We start from the raw sequence: 13,988 nt of genomic DNA, 5'->3' as shown, positions 1-13,988 counted from the left end.
ATTACAGCTCATGTTCTGGTGCAAGCCTGATTCTGGTTTGATCTCTACCCTGGATTTCTTTTGGTAGCACGCAGTAGTGTCCAGACAAAAATCACAACATCCTGGGACTCTCCATGCTGGGGCTGCCATTTTGCAGGGACAGTAACAGCTGAGCGCTGAAGGATAGGAATGAGCAGCCAAAAGGGAATCAGTCCACTGCACCTGGCTTGGGTACATACTTGTGAAATCTCCATGCTTTGGAAGGCAGTATATCCGCTTTGGTACAAAAAGCTAGGAAAACAACTTTCTTAAAAATAAACAGATCCCAAGAGATCAGTGGTCTGGAAAAATTCCTCTGAGATTCTCACAGGCCCAGAATAAAAACAGTAAGCAACCTTTTGACTAACAATCGTGAATTTGTAGGGCCTCCAAATATAACACACACGCACATACCACAACTCACACACATCCCTGAAGACTCGCGGTGCTTCTGAAAATGAGAAAAAGCTCACGCATTTCACTACTGCAGCAGGATCACCTGCGTAGTCCCTCACAGCTAAGTGCCTCCACACGTGGCTGAGCCCTAGGCCCCGTCCCATACACACGGGCCACAGCGGCCCCGCCCTCTCGGAGATTCCAGCAACTCGTAGAGAATCTTCTTCCTCCTGAAAATATCCCTCCTTCACATGGCTGAACATAGGAGAATTTCCCTAGAGATTATGATTAGGAAGAAATGAAATTTTAAAACATCCCTTGTTACTAGTCTGGGTGTGTATTTCTTTTTCTTTCTTAATTTGTAAGCACGTAATTAGCTATCTACTGTTTAAAAGGCGTTGTGTTAAATACTGGAAGGAGACAAAGTAATCAGACACAGAACTGCCTTCCCAATCACTTACGCTCTAATAGGGGAGATAAGATTTGCACAGAAAAAATCAATATAGGCAAGATGGCGGAGGAGTAGGAGACCTGGATTTCGTCTGGTCTCAGGAATTCAGCAGAATAGGGATCAAACCATTCTGAACACCTACAAACTCAACAGGAGACCGAAGAAGAGAGTAGCAACAACTCTCTGAACAGAGAAGTGACCACTTTCTGGAAGGTAGGATGTGCGGAGAAGTGAATCCGAGGCGATATTCGGGAGGATACACGGCGGGGGAGGGGGCCTCCATGGGCCGCTTCTGGCAAGTGCTAGAGCCGCGGAGCACAACATCGGAACTTTTAGAAGCCGGCTCCGCTGAGGGACGTCGCTCCAGTGCCTAAGCGGGGGGTGGAACCCTCGCGGGACAGTGTGGTCTCAGGACCCTGGGGGTCACAGAAAGACCGGGGGAGCCTGAGTGCGGCAGAGCTCCCAGGGATCGGAGCGGGGAAGCCGGCTGCAGAGACGGAGCCGAGGCGCGGGCTCTCAGCTCGGGGTTGCCATAAACTGTGATCCGCGGCCCAGTCGGGCCACTGCTCCTGCAGCAGGGACCCAACAAGCGGCAGAGCCGGGGAGACTCCCCTCCCTCCCTCCCCCAGGAGGAGCGGCGCGGGAGCGCACCGCAGAGATCTGCTGGGTTTGGAGACTCCACACGGGGTCGGGTGCCAGAGATAGAAACGCTCAGTCACAGGCCGGGTGAGCACGGAGTGCGGCCGGACACCGGGGAGACGGGAGTGACTGCTTTTCTCTGGGGGCGCACTGAGGAGCGGGGCCCCGAGTTCGCAGCTCCTCTGAGTGGAGATTGGGAGGCCACCATTTTCACCCTGGTCCTCCAAAGCTGTACCATGAGCTTGCAGGGAACAAAAGCTCCTGAGAGCAAACCCCAGCAGCTTGCTTACCCCAGACCGACAAGGGCGGGGCAATTCCGCCTCTGGCAAAGACATTTGGGAACCACGGCAACAGGCCCCTCCCCCAGAAGATCAGCACGAACAGCCAGCAAGCCAAGACCCCAAGTTTACCGATCAAGGAGAACGGGAGAACTCCAGCGCTAGGGGAATACTGCACATAGAATTCATGGCTTTTTTACCATGATTCATTAGTTTTTCAAAGTTAATTTTTTTAACTGTTTTTTTTTTTAATTTTTCTTTTTCCCTTTTTCAACCAACATCTTATCAATCCCTTTTTTTAAAAAAACATTTTTTATTTTTCATTTTTAGAGTCATATTTTATCCCTTCATAGTAGTTACCCTGATTTTTGGCATATATATATAAGTTGTTCTCTCTTTAAAATTTTGAGATACAGTTTCTTCTAACAGTCAAAATATACCCTAAATCACTAGTGTATGGCTTTGTTCTAGTCTCCTGCCTGATCACATTCTCTCCCTTTTTTGCTTTTTTTTTAATCTTCTTCTTTCTTTTTTGAAACAACTTCTTATCAATTCCTTTTATAAAATCTTTTATAATTTTCATCTTTACAGTCATCTTCCATCCCTTCATTGTATCAACCCTTATTTTGTACATATATAAGTCTTTCTTCCTTTAAAATTTTAGGAGGCACTTTTTTCTAACCGACCAAAATACGCCCAAAATTTAGTGTGTGGCACAGATCTATGCACTAGCCTGATCATATTTGATCATATTCTGGTTTTTTTGTATTGTTCTGTTTTTGTTTTTATCTTGTTCTCTTTTTTCTCTTTCTTTTTTCTTTCTTTCCCTTTCTTTTCCCCTGGCTTCAGGTCTTTTCTGATTTGTATAGAATATATTTGCTGGGGACGTTGTTCACCTGTTAGCATTTTGTTCTCTCATTCATCTATTCTCCTCTGGACAAAATGACAAGACGAAAAAAATCACCTCAGCAAAAAGAACAAGAGATAGTACCGTCAGCCAGGGACCTACTCAATACGGACATTAGTACGATGTCGGACCTAGAGTTCAGAATCATGACTTTAAAGATACTAGCTGGGCTTGAAAAAAGCGTGGAAGTTATTAGAGAAACCCTTTCTGGAGAAATAAAAGAACTAAAATCTAACCAAGTCGAAATCAAAAAGGCTATTAATGAGGTGCAATCAAAAATGGGGGCACTAACTGCTAGGATAAATGAGGCAGAAGGGAGAATCAGCGATATAGAAGACCAAATGATGGAAAATAAAGAGGCTGAGAAAAGGAGAGAGAAACAACTACAGGATCACGAGGGCAGAATTCGAGAGATAAGCGATACGATAAGATGAAACAACATTAGAATAATTGGGATCCCAGAAGAAGAAGAAAGAGAGAGAGGGGCAGAAGGTATATTGGAGCAAATAATAGCAGAGAACTTCCCCAATGTGAGGAAGGAAACAGGCATCAAAATCCAGGAGGCACAGAGAACCCCTCTCAAAATCAATAAAAATCGGTCAACACCCCGACATCTAATAGTAAAACTTACGAGTCTCAGAGACAAAGAGAAAATCCTGAAAGCAGCTCGGGAGAAGAGATCTGTAACCTACAATGGTAGAAACATTAGATTGGCAACAGACCTATCCACAGAGACCTGGCAGGCCAGAAAGGACTGGCATGATATCTTCAGAGCAATAAATGAGAAAAATATGCAGCCAAGAATACTATATCCAGCTAGGCTGTCATTGAAAATAGAAGGAGAGATAAAAGGCTTCCAGGACAAACAAAAAAGGAATTGGCAAACACAATACCAGCCCTCCCAAGAAATATTGAAAGGGGTCCTCTAAGCAAAGAGAAAGCCTAAAAGCAGCATAGATCAGAAAGGAACAGAGACAATATACAGTAACAGTCACCTTACAGGCAATACAAAGGCACTAAATTCATACCTTTCAATAGTTACCCTGAATGTAAATGGGCTAAATGCCCCAGCCAAAAGACACAGGCTATCAGATTGGATAAAGAAACAAGACCCATCGATATGCTGTCTGCAAGAGACTCATTTTAGACCCAAAGACACCCCCAGATTGAAAGTGAGGGGGTGGAAAACCATTTACCATGCTAATGGACACCAAAAGAAAGCTGGGGTGGCAATCCTTATATCAGACAAACTAGATTTTAAAACAAAGACTGTAATAAGAGATGAGGAAGGACACTATATCCTACTTAAAGGTACTATCCAACAAGAAGATCTAACAATTGTAAATATCTATGCCCCTAACATGGGAGCAGCCAATTATATAAGCCAATTAATAACAAAAGTGAAGAAACACATTGACAACAATACAATAACGGTGGGGGACTTTAACACCCCCTTGACTGAAATGGACAGATCATCTAAGCAAAAAATCAACAAGGAAATAAAGACTTTAAATGACACACTGGACCAAATGGACTTCACAGACATATTCAGAACATTCCATCCCAAAGCAACGGAATGCACATTCTTCTCTAGTGCCCACGGAACATTCTCCAGAATTGATCACATCCTAGGTCACAAATCAGGTCTCAACCGGTACCAAAAGATTGGGATCATTCCCTGCATATTTTCAGACCACAATGCTTTGAAACTAGAACTCAATCACAAGAGGAAAGTCGGAAAGAACTCAAATACACGGAGGCAAAGAGCATCCTACTAAAGAATGAATGGGTCAACCAGGAAATTAAAGAAGAATTAAAAAAATTCATGGAAACCAAAGGAAATGATAACACAACTGTTCAAAATCTTTGGGATGCAGCAAAGGCAGTCCTGAAAGTATATAGCAATACAAGCCTTTCTCAAGAAACAAGAAAGGTCTCAAATACACAACCTAACCCTACACCTAAAGGAGCTGGAGAAAGAACAGCAAATAAAGCCTAACCTCAGCAGGAGAAGAGAAATAATAAAGATCAGAGCAGAAATCAATGAACTAGAAACCAAAAGAAGAGGAGAACAGATCAACGAAACTAGGAGCTGGTTCTTTGAAAGAATTAACAAGATTGATAAACCGCTGGCCAGACTGATCAAAAAGAAAAGAGAAATGACCCAAATCAACAAAATCATGAATGAAAGAGGAGAGATCACAACCAACGCCAAAGAAATACAAACAATTATAAGAACATATAATGAGCAACTCTATGCCAGCAAATTAGATAACCTGGAAGAAATGGGTGCATTCCTAGAGACGTATCAACAACCAAAATTGAACCAGGAAGAAATAGAAAACCTGAACAGACCTATAACCACTAAGGAAATTGAAGCAGTCATCAAAAATCTCCCAAGAAACAAAAGCCCAGGGCCAGATGGCTTCCCAGGGGAATTCTAGCAGACATTTAAAGAAGAATTAATACCTATTCTCCTGAAACTGTTCCAAAAAATAGAAATGGAAGGGAAACTTCCAAACTCATTTTATGAGGTACCATTACCTTGATCCCAAAACCAGACAAAGACCCCATCAAAAAGGAGAATTACAGACCAATATCCTTGATGAACATGGATGCAAAAATTCTCACCAAAATACTAGCGAATAGGATCCAAAAGTACATTAAAAGGATTATTCACCATGACCAAGTGGGATTTATCCCTGGGCTGCAAGGCTGGTTCAACATCCGCAAATCAATCAACATGATACAATACATTAACAAAGGAAAGAACAAGAATCATATGATCCTCTCAATAGATGCAGAAAAAGCTTTGACAAAGTACAGCATCCTTTCTTGATCAAAACTCTTCAGAGTATAGGGATAGACGGTACATACCTCAATATCATAAAAGCCATCTATGAAAAACCTACAGTGAATATCATTCCCAATGGGAAAAGCTGAGAGCTTTTCCCCGAAGGTCAGGAACGCGGCAGGGATGTCCACTCTCACCACTGCTATTCAACATAGTATTAGAAGTCCTAGCCACAGCAATCAGACAACAAAAAGAAATCAAAGGCATCCAAATCGGCAAAGAGGAAGTCAAACTCTCACTCTTTGCAGATGATATGATACTGTATGTGGAAAACCCAAAAGACTCCACCCCAAAACTACTAGAACTCATACAGGAATTCAGTAAGTAGCAGGATATAAAATCAATGCACAGAAATCAGTGGCATTCCTATACACCAACAACAAGACAGAAGAGAGACAGATCAAGGAGTTGATCCCATTTACAATTGCACCCAAAACCATAAGATACCTAGGAATAAATTTAACCAAAGAGGCAAAGGATCTGTACTCAGAAAACTATAAAATACTCAGGAAAGAAATTGAAGAAGACACAAAGAAATGGAAAAACGTTCCATGCTCATGGATTGGAAGAACCAACATTGTGAAGATGTCAATGCTACCTAGAGCAATCTACACATTCCATGCAATCCCCATCAAAATACCATCCACTTTTTTCAAAGAAATGGAACAAATAATCCTAAAATTTGTATGGAACCAGAAGAGACCCCGAATAGCCAGAGGAATATTGAAAAAGAAAAGCAAAGCTGGCGGCATCACAATTCCGGACTTCCGGGTCTATTACAAAGCTGTTATCATCAAGACAGTATGGTACTGGCACAAAAACAGACACATAGATCAATGGAACAGAATCGAGAGCCCAGAAATGGACCCTCAACTCTATGGTCAACTCATCTTTGACAAAGCAGGAAAGAATGTCCAGTGGCAAAAAGACAGTCTCTTCAACAAATGGCGTTGGGAAAATTGGACAGCCAGATGCAGAAGAATGAAATTGGACCATTTCCTTACACCACACACAAAAATAGACTCCAAATGGTTGAAAGACCTAAACGTGAGACAGGAGTCCATCCAAATCCTAAAGGAGAACACAGGCAGCAACCTCTTCGACCTCAGCAGCAGCAACTTCTTCCTAGAAACATCGCCAAAGGCAAGGGAAGCCAAGGCAAAAATGAACTATTGGGATTTCATCAAGATAAAAAACTTTTGCACAGCAAAAGAAACAGTCCACAAAACCAAAAGACAACCGACAGAATGGGAGAAAATATTTGCAAATGACATATCAGATAAAGGGCTAGTATCGAAAATCTGTAAAGAACTTATCAAACTCAACACCCAAAGAACAAATAATCCAATCAAGAAATGGGCAGAAGACATGAACAGACATTTTTCCAAAGAAGACATCCAAATGGCCAACAGACTCATGAAAAAGTGCTCAACCTCGCTTGGCATCAGGGAAATCCAAATCAAAACCTCAATGAGGTACCACCTCACACCCGTCAGAATGGCTAAAATTAACAAGCCAGGAAACGACAGATGTTGGTGGGGATGTGGAGAGAGGGGAACCCTCCTACACTGTTGGTGGGAATGCAAGCTGGTGCAACCACTCTGGAAAACAGTATGGATGTTCCTCAAACAGTTGGAAATAGAGCTACCATACGATCCAGCAATTGCACCACTGGGTATTTACCACAAAGATACAAATGTAGGGATCCGAAGGGGTACGTGCACCCCAATGTTTATAGCAGCAATGTCCACAACAGCCAAACTGTGGAAAGAGCCAAGAGGTCGGTGCATCGACAGATGAATGGATAAAGAAGAGGTGGTATATATACACAATGGAATATTATGCAGCCATCAAAAGGAATGAGATCTTGCCATTTGCAAGGACGTGGATGGAACTGGAGGGTGTTATGCTGAGTGAAATAAGTCAATCAGAGAAAGACATGTATCTTATGACCTCACTGATATAAGGAATTCTTAATCTCAGGAAACAAACTGAGGTTTGCTGGAGTGGTGGGGGGTGGGAGGGATGGGGTGGCTGGGTGATAGACATTGGGGAGGGTATGTGCTACGGTGAGCGCTGTGAATTGTGCAAGACTGTTGGATCACAGATCTGTACCTCTGAAACAAATAATGCAACATATGTTAAGAAAAAAGAAAAAGAAGCAGATAGCAGGAGGGGAAGAATGAAGGGAAGTAAGTCGGAGGGGGAGACGAGCCATGAGAGATGATGGACTCTGAAAAACAAACTTAGGGTTCTAGAGGGGAGGAGGGTGGGGGGATGGGTTAGCCTGGTGATGGGTATTAAAGAGGGCACGTTCTGCGTGGAGCACTGGGTGTTATGCACAAACAATGAATCATGGAACACTACATCAAGAACTAATGATACCTTGACAATATTTTTAATTTTTTAATGCAGTCTAGATTGAGAGTATCACACTCAGTATTGGGAATGACCACATAACAAAAGACCTGAGCCTCCCACAGAACCAAGACACAATCCAGTTTCTGAGATGAAACTCCTTGTCCCGTGGACAGTAATGAACAGAACTGTGTGCTGGCGAGAGGAAAGTGCATCTTCCGCATGGTTCACTCTTCTGCACACCAGCCCTGGGTCCTATTTTCACATTATGTTAAATAACAATGTTCTCCTTTCCCCCTTGTCAAGTCATGTCTCTACTCTCCTCTCAATCTCATTCCTAAATATTCCTGCCCAAGTAGCCTTCTTGGGATCCTCCAGATTCTACTTGTGGCCACAGGGGCTGAGTTCAGATTCTGCAACTCACTCACTGCTCAGCCATTCCCAGACCTCAACGTCACAGATACCTGAAATCGAGAGAGTCCAATCCTGGTGCAACTTTGTGACACATCTGTCTCGTTACCGGATTTGACATGAAGCCTGACTGGTCTACTCAGGGTAAGACCCAACACCTGTGACCATTTCATATAAACTATCAGCTGAAATTAATATAGTAAATAAGACTAGATTGTATTGAATTTATCATCATCATTTCAACAAATAGAGTGCGATTTTAAAAATCAGAATTTAAGAAAAATCTAACGGTGGTCCTGGTAATGAACCAAAATGTCCCTGCACTCAATCAAATGTACAGTACACAGTTTTCACTATTTAATTTTAGAAAGAGTCTCACACATCATTGAAATGTGTATGTTAGTGTTAAATGTTTAGTGTTTCAAAAATGGATTTTTAGAAAAATAACCCTGTAATCCCTCACCCCCTAGAATAAAAGGATTATTTTATAGAACTTTCTAGTCTTTTGTCAACTTCACATTTAACAAACTTAACATATTTAACATTACAGAGTGTGTACAAGTGTGTCTTTTTCCTCCCATCATATGCTGCATTGTTGTCATAACCCTATTTTACTAATCACGGCTGAATATTTAGGATGACAGAACGTTTTTGCTACTACAAATGTTAACAAACAGGATTGCGTGTACAACATTCCCAATATTTTAGATGCCTCACCTGGATTAGACGCCCAGAAGTAAGATTACTGTGTCAAATGATTTAAACATCTTTAAATCTCCGGATAGAAACAGCTTTAAAAACAAAACAAAACAAAACTGTACAGGGCTTTGCCTTTGTTGTGTTGTTATCTTTCAGATTCTTGCCAACTCTTGGAGCCTTTGCTGAAGGGGTGCCCTCTGTCGTACAGATTTCTCTGAAGCCCACACCCCACTCTGAGTTAGCACAGGAGACCCGGCGATCACACTCACCTTCCCTTCTCCCACTGTCCTTCTGCCTGCTGTGCTGTAAGGGTAGCACCTCCAGGGACTCGATGCCGGACCTCTCCAGAATGTTCACTTCCACCATCAGCCTCCCCACCAACTGCTGGGGCCGCACACTGATAACGTGCTCATACTTCCCCAGCCGCCTCTGTAAGAGCTCTTCGTAACTGAGGAGGAAGGCAGCTTTGTCCTTGCTGGGAATCATGACAGAGGCTCTGAACATATCAGTCCCCTTCTTCCTGTAAGGAAGAGAAAAGGGAACACGGGGTCGGTCAGAGAAAGCTGGGTTCCCTCAAATCCCTTCAGGGCACTGGCCACTCTCTCAAGAGAGTCCTTAGAAGAAAAACTACATATTAGTATTGGGAAGAGAAGCAAAGACCTGCACTAGAGGAAGGTTACAAAGTTTCAAGCAATACTGAAGAGTACAGAATTCAAAGACCGCTGAACTTTCCTACCTCTCCCTGAGTCAGGCTTGAGGGGGCAAAGGGGAAGGGAATATTGAAACCGGTGAACTGCTGGAAAAGAGCGTTTTGGAGTCAAGATGTGAACTGCATTTTTCTCTTTATCGGAATGGCCAAACGAGCCTGACATCTGAGGTCACTTTAAAATAGCTAATATATTAGGTTTTTACACTTTGCAAAGTTTGGTGGTTGTGGCTAGGGGTAAGGATAAAGAATAAAGGATTGCAAAGCATATAAAAATATAAGCCATTCCAAATGTTTTCAGTGCTTGGAGTGAAGGTTCTTTGATTCAAGATGGCAGACTGACCATAAAAGGGATAGTAAAGGATTAAACCAAAGGAAAGAGTGGTAGGGGAAACCATCGGTGGGTACGGCACTTCAAAACATTTCTGGAAGATGGGGAATTCAGTAGAGCAAGAACTTCACAGCTCAGACTATGTAGGCAGGGGCTACAGCAAAGGATCAAGATGCAAACCATCTACAGAACATCAGAGAGATGGTAGGCTCTGGCTCAGCATAAGATGTGAGTGGGAAGGGCACCAAATACAGGAAGGAGACCTCCAAGTCCATATATGAATGAATGACCAAGATGACAGGCTTCCTACACTCCTCTTTCCCAGAGCTAAAAAGCTAGGAAGAATGACTGAAAAAAGACTGACCCTTAAACCCATTATTGTAAACTCCCAAAACATCAGGTAGAGGAAACACAGAAAAGGAGTAGTATTAGACCGCATTAGATGCATCATCAGCAATGCCAGATGTTATAAAACACTGGGAGCAATGTCTTCAAGGTTGGGATGATAAATTATTCTCAATCTTAAACTCCATAGACAGTCAAAATACTAATCAAGGTCTCAGAAAGTGTGTCTCTCATACATCTATTCTGGGGGAGTTACTTTAGAATATACTCCAGCAAAGTGAAAGTGAGAAAGAAAGAGGAAGTTAGGGACTATAAGGAGTAATAAAAGCAACCCAAAAGAAAATGAAAAGAAATCCCAGGGTAAACATTGATGACAAGGCTGCAAAGTAATGACAGTATTCCATGGACCTGGAGACACCCTTCGTCCATGATGGACAGCTCTGAAATCAGGATGTGCCTCCTGATCAGTGATGACTTCCAACTGCTGTTGGCAACAACATGGATGTCATTGCTTACAGAACTAGGTCATAGCTAGCTGTTCATTTAGTCACCATTTCAAAAGAGTTATGTGTCTTGCTAGATGTTAACAGTAACAAATTATGTTTTATCTCATAAGAAAAAAGAGAGACAATTAAAAACTCCAGGAAAGACAAATGCATATGTTGTGATCCAACTGAACTAAACTGTGGCAAAATTATGAACAACTTATGAATTGTAATGAAAACTAATCTTCATAAAACTCATCTAATAAAGACCACTTGGGATCCACGTGCAGTCCAACAAAATTAGATTTTAATAAACTGCTGCAGGAGGGGAGACTACATACCAAAGGCATCATGGAGAACCTTGCCAAACAAAGGAGGACATAGGGTAATATCATAGGATTGGGAGAAAAGTGGAGTGTAGATAAGGTTAAATGAAACAGTGTTTGGAGGCTTGAAAAAAAGCAGGGCTGTGTGTAAAGTGATTAGTGGAGGGAGTCTTCCTTCTCACCCTGGAGGGAGAAGCAAACTTGAGGTTCTCTGTCCTTAGGAACTACAAAGTTAAGATAAATGTGGACTTTTGTGTCCAACAATGCCTTATCTGAAGCTGTGGACCTTGGCTGCTTTTTGTATCAAAGTAAACCCATGACTCACATCCTCCAGGCAAGAGTGAGATGTTCCATTCTCGCCAATAGGATTTCCAACAGCAAAGTTTCTGACAGTCTATGATTTTAAAGAACAAGCTTTCTCAAAACTGCGTCCTTTTATTAACGAACAAAAACAGGGTCACATGTTCACACCAACTTATCCGGATACCAAGATCATTTTTCTTCAAAGGGAACAGATCACTTTTCTTCAAATGGGTAGAGAGGGAAATAGAATCTTAGTATACGAAGTGGCTCTGCAGTTAATGCCATTTATGTAATCATTACAACTCAAATACTGGTTAATGGTTTTCAATGTTTAGATTCAATTTATAGACAAAACAAAGAAAATACATATCATTACAGATCAGAATTTAAATGTTGGTTACTCTGACAGTGCAAAAGTAAATGATTATGTAGAAAAAGATGGGCAATGGAAATGGGAAAGGAAAGGCAGGGTTTCAGTGAAGGAGAGGGAATTATCATTTAAGATAGTAGGGCTATTCTAAGATGGTGTAACATGGCTTACATTGATGGAAGAAGAGATAAGAATGTGAGAATGTGGAATGCAGAGGGAAAGTGGGCGTGCTGTACATATGCTAAATGCTCTTCCTTCACAGCAGAGAATCAACAGATAATGTCTGATGTTTATCAAGAAATTTTTTAAAAAATAAGAGAGTACCATAAGTGTTAGAGTTAGGGAGGTCACTACAAAAAGAAACTACAGAAATATTAGAAGTGGGTGTCTCTAGGAAGTGAGACCTGGGGAGAGGGAGTGGTAAAATATTCCTTTTTATTATAAACCCTTTCCTGCTATATGGTTAACTATATATATTTAATTACTATATGCTAACAATGAAAAGCAGATAAGTCCTTGAAGGAAGGGAAGAGAAAAAGATGGGTAGGCAAAGGCATAGGAAATGTGGCCCTTTGCTGAAGTGGATTTTAATTACTTAACTCCATGGCACTTACCCATTATCTTCTGAGGTTTTATTCCTTTTCTCTTTTACCTTATCACCGTTTTTCTTTTCTCTCCCTGTAATTTCTCCCTGATACACCTTGTCTCCAATGAGCCTGAAACACAAGAGACAGCTGTGTTACCAGCTTGCAGTTCCAAGACAAATTCAAACATGGATCTCATAACCATGACAACCCTAGAAAATATTTTTATGTGACTCTTGGATATCCAGAAAGAATGCATTCCAGACCAAGGCACTATCCTTGAATCATTCATTTCATTCTGGGGCAGTTTTCAACAGGTCCAAATAGTCAGGCCTGATCCATGGTGCCTCTGGGATTCTCCAGGAGGAAATCAGACCCGCTCAAATTTCTATGAAGATTCACCAGTTTGAATCTTGCCCAGACCCAAAAGGAAACCCCCAAGATCCACCCTATTTTGCATGTCTTTACCTCCTAGTTCAGAAGAAAAGACGAAATAGTTCACCTCGTATATCACAGGGATCCTGCCATCTCATTCAGATCTCGACTTAAACGTGGCCTCCTTTGAGCCACCTCCCTGATTTCTCCCTGCCTAGACAAGCCCCTCTTGGTCCTACTTGCCGTCTTTAAGCACTCTCTATGGTCTGAAATGATCTCACCTATTGATTTGTTTACTTACTTATTATTTCTCCCATTGCAATTTCTGCAGCTGAGCAACATTGTTTCATAGAGGTACACACTTCACTTTGAAGAGCTCCACCTGTTTGTGGAGGGAAGGAGAGAAAGACAGAGGGAAAAGAAGGGGAATCGAAGGCGGGAAGAAGACAGGAACAGAATGAAAGAGGAGATCGTGAAAAGGAGGGAAGGAGGAAGGGATGGAAGGGAGAGCGAAAAGGAAGAAGGAAGGCGGAGAAGGAAGGAGAGCAGGAAGGAGGGAGTCATCCTTCTCCTAACCATTCGCTGGGAGAAATTCTCACACCTGAAGGCTGCGGAGCTCGCATCCTCTCAGGGTCACCCTGGCCACCCCACACACCCCACACAGACATCTCCATTCCAGGGTCTCTGACCAGACTGTCGCTTACACAGTGAAGTTGGTGATGAAGGCTGCAGCTGGCATCTGCATCTGAAACTCAATTTCCTGGTCTTCGGAAGCTCTATTCAGCATTCTACAGGAAACCGCAGTGAAGGCGTAACGAGAAATAATGGTAGACTTCACCGAGAAGTCCGTCATCAAGGGTTTGGTTTTCTGTTGGAATTAAAACACATGGTGTTTTCAGTGACGTGTGAAAGTGGGAATCAACCATTCTGGGGAAGGTGTGAGGCTCTGTTTTCTTCAGGGAAATAATCTTCAACTTGGGAGCCGTTGGCACATGACTCTTTCTTCTCTGTCTTGCCCTGGCTTTTCCACCCACCACTCTCTCCACTCACAAAACAACTGTGGCTGGACAACCAGCTCCTGAGACAGAAGCACATCTGTTAACTTCACCTTAACAAATGGACACAGTTAAGATTTCCTATTTAACAGAGAAT

At 42.2% G+C, this 13,988-nt stretch overlaps 1 protein-coding gene across 2 annotated transcripts in view; it reads right to left on the bottom strand.

The window, feature by feature from the left end:
• ITIH5 (inter-alpha-trypsin inhibitor heavy chain 5) overlaps positions 1–13,988 on the bottom strand; it is a 78,657-nt gene that overhangs the window by 41,526 nt on the left and 23,143 nt on the right. Inside the window, exons 3-6 of one of the 2 annotated variants that reach the window (XM_073879938.1) lie at positions 13,541–13,704; positions 12,492–12,593; positions 11,530–11,598; positions 9,281–9,531 (exon numbers count right to left, since the gene is read on the bottom strand). In XM_073879938.1, the coding sequence (XP_073736039.1) occupies positions 9,281–9,531; positions 11,530–11,598; positions 12,492–12,593; positions 13,541–13,704 (586 nt within the window). The remainder of the gene's footprint in view (positions 1–9,280; positions 9,532–11,529; positions 11,599–12,491; positions 12,594–13,540; positions 13,705–13,988) is intronic. The other variant, XM_025853562.2, reaches the window with a different exon arrangement.

The sequence above is a fragment of the Callorhinus ursinus genome, unplaced genomic scaffold (genome assembly GCF_003265705.2).
Source record: "Callorhinus ursinus isolate GAN/ISIS: 27379988/994484 unplaced genomic scaffold, GSC_fseal_2.0 scaffold36, whole genome shotgun sequence".
Lineage (NCBI taxonomy): Eukaryota > Metazoa > Chordata > Mammalia > Carnivora > Otariidae > Callorhinus > Callorhinus ursinus.
This window is presented reverse-complemented; position numbering and strand designations above follow the sequence as displayed.